At 48.6% G+C, this 10,861-nt stretch overlaps 1 protein-coding gene across 4 annotated transcripts in view; it reads left to right on the forward strand.

The window, feature by feature from the left end:
• Positions 1-9,898, forward strand: part of RC3H1 (ring finger and CCCH-type domains 1) — a 70,176-nt gene extending 60,278 nt beyond the window's left edge. Inside the window, exons 1-7 of one of the 4 annotated variants that reach the window (XM_056497142.1) lie at positions 1,726-1,904; positions 5,537-5,915; positions 7,608-7,823; positions 8,131-8,268; positions 8,351-8,744; positions 9,059-9,123; positions 9,335-9,868. In XM_056497142.1, coding sequence (XP_056353117.1) covers positions 5,541-5,915; positions 7,608-7,823; positions 8,131-8,268; positions 8,351-8,744; positions 9,059-9,123; positions 9,335-9,508 — 1,362 coding nt within the window. In that variant the 5' untranslated portion in view covers positions 1,726-1,904; positions 5,537-5,540 and the 3' untranslated portion in view covers positions 9,509-9,868. Of the gene's footprint in view, positions 1-1,725; positions 1,905-2,296; positions 2,461-3,980; positions 4,129-5,536; positions 5,916-7,607; positions 7,824-8,130; positions 8,269-8,350; positions 8,745-9,058; positions 9,124-9,334 lie in introns of those variants that run through there. The other 3 variants (XM_056497141.1, XM_056497140.1, XM_056497144.1) reach the window with 3 other exon arrangements.
• The last annotated feature ends 963 nt before the right edge of the window (positions 9,899-10,861 follow it).

Raw genomic sequence — 10,861 nt, forward strand, 5'->3', positions numbered from 1 at the left:
CTGCTTTACTAAAAAACTGTTCCTTCTCCTACTCCAGGGCAAGCACAGCCTTCTGCCCCTTGAGTTTGTGCATAATGTTCATTACTATTGTCTTTATTACTTTGAGCCTGGGCACCATAAGTCAAGGTAAGGTGTGTTTTGCTGAAGCCCATCACTGCTCAGTATTAGGCCCCTCACACTTCCACACGTAATTGCTGGATGAGTCAAAGCATTCAGTTCCTATAAAGGAATTGTATTTAGTGGGAAATCCAGCAGAAAACTAAGATTCAGTTGGTGATGGTTTCCTTACCGTTTTTCCCACTGGTCTGAGGATTCAGGATCCTCATGTAGTGACTCACTTCAGAAGGAAAAAAAAAAAAAAAGAGTTGCATTCCTACAGTGGCTGGCTTTTAAAAAGGAAGATCTGAAGCACTGTGGAGAGTCAGATCCCTCTGGAAGGAATTGGTGGGTGTTCTGCATCGAGAGAGAGTGAGGGAAACTTGCTGCTTTTCTTTATTTGGAGAAGAAGGGAGACCAGGCTCAAGTGGATGGTACCTGCTGGAATTTTTTCTCCTTTGGATATGGATAGCAGGATAGGAAGAATCTTGAAAAGGCTAGCTCACAAGATTCCTTGATCCCATCTTGCTCTGTGAGTGCAAGAGTCATTTTCCGTGTGTGTAGCCATGAAACTCAATAGTGAACATCAAACACAAAACAAAATTAAATCAATTTATGTTCTTCCTCACCAATCAGGTATATTTAAGAACTATTTATTTCCAGCTAAGATGTGTTCAGTTCTTTCTGTAACCTCCTTCCTCCTAACTGAACTCCAGATCCCTGTCTCCAGGACTAAACATGTGGGAGAGACTAAAACCAAAGCATGATGTTTCACCACAGGCTGCCAGGTTTTAGTACTTAATAGTTTTGAGTCTCTGATCTTTGCTTTGGGTCTGGGAGCAGCAGCTTGGGGAGAAAATCAGCCCCTATATTAGAACAAAGCATTTAACAGTTTGCATTAAGACACTGGCCATCTTGGGTGCTTCCTTAGGCATAGCTCTGCTCAGATGTGAGTCCTGGGTTGTTGCTTAGAGCCAAACCAGCCATAAATTACCATTTACATGCTGCATCCAAAAGACAGATTTACTCAGCTACCCTAGAATAAACGCCCTGGGAGCTCTGTGGGACGTGCATAGTTGTTTGCTTTTGGTTTTACTGCTTTAAACTACCTCTGAGCACTAGGTAAATGGAAACCTGTGCTGGGATATCTGCCTGGGTGTGAAACATCCCTGACCACTCTGAAAACCCTGGGATCTGTGAGCACGTCAGTTACCCCAAAAAATTTAACCAACAACCACCTGAAGTAACAAGGTACAGTATGTGAGTCCTTCCTTTCTCATGGAGGACATTTTTTATATTACCCTTCAATTTATCTCCACAATCTCTGTCCCAATTAACTATGTCCCATACTCATCCAGTAGAATATTTTACTTAACCCAAACCAGTTTGCAATTGCATTTTTCATTAAGGGAAAATGTTCCTCTTACTGGAGGCCAGGAACAGGATGGCTGCAGCACCTGCTGAGCCAGCCTGATCCTGGGATTTGAAATCCAGGGGGCAATGCTGCAGAATTTGTAGAGCAGCTGCATCCTGGCTCAGAAATGGTGTTCAGTGCTGTTCACTACTCTGCCTTGTGAATCTGGGCAGGAGCTGGGGGAGCTGCTGTTAATCCTCAGCTTTCCAGCTGTGCAAGTGAAAGGTCACAGAATCACAGAATATCCTGGACTGGAAGGGACCCACCAAGATCACATTCTAGCCCTGCACAGACACTCCAACAATCCCACTCTGTGCCTGAAAGTGGTGTCCAAATGCTCCTGGATCTCTGGTAGTCTTGGAGCTGTAACCATTCCTTGGGGAGCCTGTTCCAGGTGAGTGTGTTTAAATTAAGATGGATGTATTTGAAACTGCAGAATGTGAATTGCAGCAATTTTTCCCAACTTGTGTCTGTTCAGGAAATGGGGAACAGGTGAAAGGGCTTGGGACAGATGGGAGAAACATTTTGCTTAGCTACAAGATCCCAAAATTAGATCTACAATAGCTTATATAATTTTTATTCAAACTCTTGAAAGGTTTGAGGTTTTTCTCGTGGGATAAGCAGTTCATCTTCTGCTGGCAGAAACTGAGGCCCTGTGGCACTCGTGTGGGATAGGTGGTCAAACTCTCCTTTGTCAGATTGAACTTTAAAACCTCTTTCAAACTAAACATTGCCTCTTTTTTTTTCCTACTCTTTGCTTAACCTTCGGCAGCTGGTCATCAGCCTTTGGCCTTAGCTTCCTACTCCCCTCCCACCATTCCCTGCTGCCGTCTCAGCTCTGTTTGGGCACAGAAATTCAGTGGGGAAACTGCTTTGGGCTCAAGCAAGACTGTTCTCTCAAAAATTTGCATTTACCTTCTAAAAGCAGAAGGCTGGAGGTATAGGGGCAGGTAAGAGAAACAGATTCCACTCATCTTTCATTGTTAATTCCTTGAAACAGCTTCTTTTCCCTTAGTCAGAGCCTGTGAATTTAGCTGCTGCCAGAGTGGCTTTTTGCTGTGTTAGAGAGGGTCCTCCCACCTTAGCTGTCATGACAGCTGGTTTTCTAAATTGTCAGGTTGGACTTATTCCCAGCCTGCAGCAGTCATGGTGTGGGGGGCAGTTAATGAAGTCAGGATGCCCTGAGTAATTGCTGGCTGTGAGAGAGCACTGCTGGTATGCTTTGGACTCTGGTTATGAGGTTTGAGGCAGTGGGGAAATTTTCTCAAGAGCTAAATTAATCTCAAAATGGTTTGAGCTATTTTGCATTAGTTGGGCTGTTTAGCACAGCGTGTGGTGCTGTGGGACGTTCCCACCACCACCTGTAGCCCCAGTAGGTTCAGTAGGTTGGGTGCTGGGGGTCTGCAAGCCCAGTTACCATCCTGTCCTGCAGCCATGGAACAGTGGGATGGAAATGGTGTGTGCTGGTGAGAGCACAACCATGTTGCACAACAGCTGAGGGATCGGGGAGTTTTTCAGTGCTTCCCCAGAGCCTTCTGATTTTGAGCTGAATCAGCAACTTGTTTCTTGGCTTTCTACACTTTCTGTTGCTTCACTCTTGTAAGAACCTTTTCTAATTTCTACATTCCCCCTTGCCAGTAACCCCTTTCAGGCAGTGCTGTTGTGGGAATACTTTTGTTATCCTTCCAGGCTGACACACGGAGTGCGTGTCAGTGCTGCAGAGGAAAAGGGAGCTTGAGAAGCTGTGGGGGGAGGAGGAGGAGTGGGTTTTGGCCAAATGCTACAACAAAGAGCTGATCTAAGAAACAGCAGGGACTCTTGCCTGTAAGAGACAAGACTGGATGTGTCAGAGGCTGGGTCAACCTTAATGGATGGTAAAGCAGATTTAAGGCACTAGCATAAAGTCTTACCTGAATTGATGGAGTTGGGACTTTACTGCAGAGAAAAAACAGGGAGTCTTTCTCATTTAATGAGGACAGGGTGAGGATAGAGGTGCCCTCCCCACTCTTGTGCTTTGGCCTTTAAACATGAGATTCCATTAGCAGCACTTTTTGTGATGGCAAACACCACGAGCTGCTTCTGGCTTGGCAGAGCCTGTCCTTTACAGAGAGGGACAGGACATGCCTTTCCCTGGAGGTGAGTGGAGTGACAGGACAGGGACCATGGTGAGGCTGTCCTTTCCGAGGTGGGACTGGCTGCAAGTGCATTGGTGCTGCTGGAGCTGCCAGACAAGTGTGGGTGAGGGAGGGCTGCTGCAGGCAGTGAAGGGCTCTGCTCCTGGCCCCAGGATTGCAGAGCTCTGGGCTGTGTCTGGCTTGTTGCTGGCTGACTTTTCCTGTGGAATTGAAAGGTTCGGAGGAACAGCACTTCCTGGAGTATATTCAATTGTCTTAATATTTTTCCTGTCTCTTGGCCTGGGTGTTGTTTTTTGGTGTTCTAATTGGTTAACTTCCCTCCCTTTTTAGATTTCTTTTTCACCCTTTGTGGTGTTGCATCTGTCCTGAACCGTTCACAAGATAATCTGTGTCACCACCTGTGAGAGCTGTGGCCATGGCCTGAGCGAGTTCCTCCTGTTTTGCTGTGCCTTGGTGCTCCAGGCAGTCTGGGTGCCAGATGAGGTAGTTTCTGCTTTTGCAGAGGAGCTGGAGCACAGATGAAGTCATTGGCCAAGAGCCCAGGGAGGGGGTTGTGGAAGAGCCCAGAGATCTCCTTCATACCAGTCAGCCCTTGATCTGCTTCCTCTTTCCTCCAGCAGGTGCTGGCCCACCAGCACTGGAAGATCACACAGATGGAAGTCACCAGTGCTAAATGCACATGACTTTTAATTTAGTTTCTCAGAAGGCAATTCTTGGTAGACATTGCAGTGAGTATGTGGAGGCAGGCAGAGACTTACCTGACTTAGATTCCTGTTTGAAAAAGTGCCCTGCAGCAGGCAAGACCTGGGCAGGCTGCCAGCCCCTCCCAGTGGCTGTTTCCCAAACTGTTGTGGCTGTGGTGCTTGAGCTTCCTCCCATGGGGTACATCAACAAAGCAGTCATGCAAAGGGCATCTTGGAACCACAGTGTGCAGCATGCTCTGTCAGCCCTGGGATGGCTTGCGAGGCCTTGCTGCCAGAGCTGGGATGAAGGGATTTAGGAGGAAATTATTCCCTGTGAGGGTGGGGAGGCCCTGGCACAGGGTGGCCAGGGAAGCTGTGGCTGGCCACCCCTGGAAGTGTCCAAGACCAGGTTGGACGGGGTTTGGAACAACCTGGACTGGTGAAGGTGTCTCTTCCTATGGCAGGGTGTGCAACCAGATAATACTTAATGTTCCTTTTAACTGAAACCATTCTGAGGTTCAGTGCGCTTTAGCAAAGGGAAAAATGTAAATTGTCTCTCTCTTGCTGGGAGATTTTCAGAGACCTGCTTTTGCTGGAACACAGTAATTACCATTAGCCTGCACTCTTTAGGTACCAAGGACAACCAGCGTGCATTGAGATGGTATGAACTTTGGACAGGAGTTGGTGTGATGCATCAGCTACACCATACATGCTTATAAAATACATTTGTTGGGGATTAGAGATGTTCAGTCCATGGAGGCACGAACTCCCTTGGAGACTTTTTCCTTATCACCTTCTTTCTCTGCCATAGTATCTCCTACATCAGTTACTGAAAAGTGCTGTAAAGCTGACGTGAGCCTGGCAGGGTCCTTAACACTGTAGCCACCTCACTGGGGAGGACTCAAAAGTTCAATTAATCCATTTTGGTACAAACTTGTCAGGGCTGAACCTGCTACTTAAAAAAAGAGGGGCCCCAGGTCACTGGGAAAACAGTGGTTCTAGTGTATTGCTTCTGAAAGCGTTGTGTGCTCACAGGCAGCCCTGTCCTGCTAGCTGTCTGTCCTCATTTATCCTGCAGCTCCAGGGCCAAGGGATGGTTGGAGAGGACTGTGGGGCTCCTGTCACTGGGATGTTGGCTGGAACAGGCCTGCAGGCTGCAGGGTTCAGGGACAGGCAGCACAGAGTCTAAGCTCTCTCTCTGCTTCCAGGACAATGCATCTGTGGGCGGTGTGTCTGCTCAGTGTCTGGGGGCTGGCTGCCCCTGAGCACTACACCGTGGAGGACATCTGCACCGCCAAGCCCCGCGACATCCCCGTGAACCCCATCTGCATCTATCGCAACCCTGACAAGAAGCTGCAGGAGGGTGAGGGGCAGGAGCCAGCCAAGGACAAGCTCCCAGAGTCCACCAACCCACGGGTCTGGGAGCTGTCAAAAGCCAACTCTCGCTTCGCAGTCGTCTTCTACAAGTACCTGGCTGACTCCAAGGACAATGGGGAAAACATCTTCATGTCACCCCTCAGCATTTCCACAGCCTTCGCCATGACCAAGCTCGGAGCCTGTGGCAGCACCCTCCAGCAGCTCATGGAGGTTGGTGGGGATTCCTCAGCCTTTTCCTGTAACAGGTCTGAAAGACAGGAAAGATGATCACGGCTAATGGCTACTCTCAGGGTCAGGATTGCTCCTTGCCTTGGGAAGGAAATCCCAAGTTGGAAGGATCTTAAAACTCATCTCATTCCACCCTCTGCCATGGGCAGGGACACCTTCCACTAGAGCAGGTTGCTCCAAGCCCCATCTCTGGATTTGTTTAGATCCCAGCTCTTCCCCCTACCTTCCTATTTGGATCCAGCATTCCTGGGTTTGAGAGCTTAGTTGTCATCTGGAGGAAAGGAAGCCCATTTGGAAGGTGAAGGAAGGGAGTGGCAACAGTTTGTTTCTTGTAGATTGAGCTAACCTTTTCCTTATGTAAAAAGCAGAAAAAAACATTATGTGAAGTCCTGTAGGCAGAGGGACTTTTTCATATCCCTTCTCCCTCTTCCTTGGGACAAAACTCACACAAAAGGAGACCTTGCAGTCCACCTGACTTCCAGAGCAGGAGAGCCTGTACATGGGGAGCCTCTCCCTCCACCTGTTTGCCCTATATTTAGGGGATAGTTCTGATCCCAGAATGAGATAATTCCGAGTTCTGGCTCTTCCATGTAACTAATTTAACTCCCTGCCTGTCTCAGAATCCATCTCAATGTCAGACCCACTCACCTGACAACTCACCTGCTGTGTGGGGTTTGATGCTGCCCTTACCTTTTTCTCCAATTGGAGACCTCAGCCCAGAGAAGCCTTTCTCCCTGCTATGAGGTGGTGTGAATCAAACTGCTCTGCTTGTCCCCTCTCTTGCTGTCCTTACAGATCCTACTTCTAGAACAGCCTGGGTGGAGCAGCTATAACCACATCTCCAAAATCTTCACTTGTGTGTTCCCCTCTGGGCAGCCCTTCCCACTGGAAGGGGAACCTATACTTTTGAGCCACCTACACCTGCACTCCTAATCCCCCTTTTTCCTATGAAATGGCTGCTAACACCAGCTTTGCCTTACAGGAAACAGTGTCAAAGATCTTTGAGGTTAATAAAGAGCAATATCTTGTGGGATTTTCTGTGCCTTAAAGCCCTGAGGTTGGATAGCAGTAGACAATTTATAATTGTCCTCCCAGCTGAGAACAGATAAAAAATTCCCTGTGCTGCAAAAATCTACCCTCAAAATGATTGCTACATATTCCCATTCCCTGTAAAAATAGATGAGATGTACCAGAAGTACTCAGCAGGGTATGAGAACTCCTGGGAAGGAGCAGCCTTTAGCATTGTCACAGGAGGGTTTAGCACATGTGGGTCCACCCATGACCTGGTATGACCCAAGAGCTGTTTCTAGGCCCTGTGGGTGCAATGCTCATCTCTGGAGTGTGGTAAAGGGGTTATGAGCACTGTGTTAATTTTAGCAGCACTTAAAGGGGAAGCTGTCAAAGGCAGGGTATAGAGAGCAAGAAAACTGGTGTTGGAAAGAGGAGCACAGCTCCACATCTGAGCAGTCTAATCCTCCATTTGGATTCTCCAAAGGAGGTCTTGGCTGGTGATGTGTTGATTTTCCATAGATTTGGGCTCCCACACATGGAGGGGGAAGCTCTGAGGGCTTGCAGATTTGTTGGTGTTGAGGCAAAGGCTGCACCACCATTTCCTCTGGGGCCCAGGAGCACAAGATTCCTCATGGATTCCCTGTTGCTGTTTGGCTTGTCCAGGTCTTTAGATTTGACACCATTTCGGAGAAGACCTCGGATCAGATCCATTTCTTCTTTGCCAAGCTGAACTGCCGCCTTTACAAGAAAGCAAACAAATCCTCAGAGCTGGTATCAGCCAACCGTCTCTTCGGGGAGAAATCCTTGGTCTTTAATGAGACTTACCAGAACATCAGTGAAATCGTTTATGGAGCAAAGCTCTGGCCCTTGAACTTCAAAGTGAGTTTGAACTACTCAGGGTTTTGCTTTTTTTGTTTGGTTCCACCCCCCACCCACAGTCCATCCCTGTCTTTTGCCAAGAGGTGCTCTGCTCTGGGTGTGTGGGACACGAGTGAAAGCAGCAGGGAATCTGGGATGCAGCTCCTCTTGCTTCAGCTCACCTTAACCACAGCCATGTCCCCACTCATCATACCTAAGGTTCATTGTCCTCCCCCAGCACACACCCTGTGAACCTGTCTCATGCAGAAGGGGTGCAAAGAGATGTTTAAAACCCTTGGCTTAACCATTTTGTGCTCTCTTCCTTTAGGAGAAGCCGGAACTTTCCAGGCAGATCATTAATGAGTGGGTGGCTAATAAGACCGAGAGGCGCATTACAGAAGTGATCCCAGAAAGTGGTATTGATGATCTCACTGTCTTGGTCCTGGTCAACACCATTTATTTTAAGGTACAGCTAACAAAACTGGGGAGCAGCACATTTCCCTGAAGGAGACAGGTGCTCATGTTTGTTTTCCCCCTCTCCTTTTTAGGGGCACTGGAAATCACAGTTCCCAGCTCCAAACACAAAACTGGATGTATTTCATAAAGCCAATGGTGAGACCTGCCAAGTCCCAACTATGTACCAGGAGTCCAAGTTCCACTACGCATTCATCCCCCAGGACAAAGTCCAGGTGCTGGAGCTGCCTTACAAAGGGGATGATATCACCATGGTGCTGGTGCTGCCCAGTGCTGGGACACCACTGCAGGAGGTGGAGCGGGAGCTGACATCAGAGAAGCTGCAGGGCTGGATAGATTCCATGAAGGAGATGTCTCTTTTCGTGTACCTCCCTCGCTTCCGCGTCGAGGACAGCTTCAGTGTCAAGGAAAAGCTGAGGAAAATGGGGCTGGAAGATCTCTTCAGCCCGGAAAACGCCAGACTCCCAGGTGAGATGTGGGGATAGGACAGTGCAGGGCGGAGGTGAGGTCAGTAGGAGCAGCAGCACATGAGGAAAGGGAACATGAAAGCATTTACATGTTGCGACAGTCAGTGATGGACTGGTAAAGTCCCACCATGGACACTCAGCCCTGCTCTGCACTGAGGACATGGCAGTTTAGCAGTCAGTTGCACATGGAGGAGGATGTTTTTGTTTTAGGACAGCCATGCCTTCTGCCTGATGCCAGGTATGAAGGATGGGAATGTGTTCTTTCTCGAGCTCTCTCTAAACTCAGTTTTACCTCTGTGTGTTTTTGTATTTCAGGTATCATTGCAGAGGGCCGCACAGACCTGTACGTGTCTGAGGCTTTCCACAAAGCCTTCCTGGAGGTGAGCCTTGTTTTGTGCCAGCATATCTTCCTCTTGCTTTTTAAAAACAAATACTAAAGGAAAAATAATAGCTCTGAACCTACAGTGTTCACTTCTCAGCGTCTGGGGCTTTGGAGAGAGGCTGGCCCCTGCATTCTGTAGAGAGGAGGGTGAGCCCTCTCCATGCTGTATAATGCCTGTGTTTAATCCCATCTTCTCCATTGCTTGGCAGGTGAATGAAGAAGGCAGCGAGGCCTCAGCTGCTACAGCTGTCACCATCTCTGGCCGCTCCTTCCCTATGAACAGAAAAATCTTCAATGCCAATAGGCCCTTCCTGCTTTTCATCCGGGAAGCTGCCCTCAACACCATCATCTTCATGGGCAGGATAGCTGATCCTTGCTCCTAAAGGGGCTGGTAGGGCCTCACTGCTCCCTCCTCTGCCTCGGGAAAAGGGAAGGTGGGGTATTGCCACAAAGCGTGGGCTGCTCCTGGGGTGGTTGTTCTTGCTGTTTGGTGCCAGCTGCAGGGAGGGGCTGCATCCAGCTGGGCTGTCCCTGCTCTTCCCTGCCATAGCAGGTGAGGGGGCTCATAGCTCACCTCACCTGTCCTGTTCTCTGTGGCAAGGAAAGCTGAATTTCACCTGGCACCAGTATTTTTGTGGCACCAAGTCCAGCATTGCTGTCCTTCCTGTGCCCAACCCTCTGTACCTCTGACAGCTTGGTTCATTAAAACCTATAGATCTGTATATAACAGACTGCTCTCTGAATGCACAGTTTACACTAAGCCACTTCCTAGACTCTGTAAAATTCTTCTTTTACAGCAAATGGGGCCCCACACCAGAAGGGTGAGTGGAACAGCAGCAGCCGTAAGGCTGGGCCGAGGACACCCTTCTGCAGCTCCACATAGGTGGAAGAGCTGCCAAACTGCTGTGCTCTGCCTGCCAGCAGCTCTGCTGTGTCCTGTGTGCCCAAGCACTGAGAGTCACAGTGACAGTCTTGCACAGCCAAGGCTTTGGAACTTTGTTTTAATATTAAGATTTAATCTAACAATTACTATAGCAGCAGTGCCCATGAGCCATGACAGTGCCCAGGTAAGGTAACCAGTACCTGTAGCTTTGATAAAAATGTATTATTTCACCTGCAAGTTTCCTGCAGGAGCTGAGGTGTTCTGGTCTGCTGCCAGGCCACACGTGATCAGACCTCTTGTCTTCTCAGGGTGGCTGTACTGCTGTAGGATCTTTGGCAGGGCTGTCCTGAAGATGCAGATTTCTCCATTTCTATAGCTGTTTCAAACCAAACAGACAGTGAAAGCACAGTTCCTGTCCTCAGATGATGGAAATGGTGTGTGCAGACAGTGGGTTGCACTCTCCAGTGGCCATTTGCTCTGGATTTTGTAGGACCAGTGAAATATCCACCTTACCAAAGGCTTCTCTTGGCAGGAATTGCCAGAGCAGCCAAGCAGTGAACTTGGACAGAGCTGGTATCTGGTATTGATCACTGGGTCTCTAATTTTGGAAGCTATCAGGGGTTTGACTCTTTCCTTTTCCTAGTAGGACTGTTTGAGCACCTGTGCAAGCAGTGTGTGACTGGGACATGGAGAGCCATCTCCATGACAAACCACACACACCTCTGAGGTGTCCTTCAGGGGCTCCTTTAGGTACATGCTCCCCTGGAGCAGTACCTTGGAAAGAAGCTGTGACAGGCTGGGACCCTGGGAGAAAAAGGTTGAAATTTTGAAAATAAAAGAGTTCAGAAGGCAG

Source organism: Oenanthe melanoleuca, chromosome 8 (assembly GCF_029582105.1).
Source record: "Oenanthe melanoleuca isolate GR-GAL-2019-014 chromosome 8, OMel1.0, whole genome shotgun sequence".
NCBI classification, from domain to species: Eukaryota; Metazoa; Chordata; class Aves; order Passeriformes; family Muscicapidae; genus Oenanthe; species Oenanthe melanoleuca.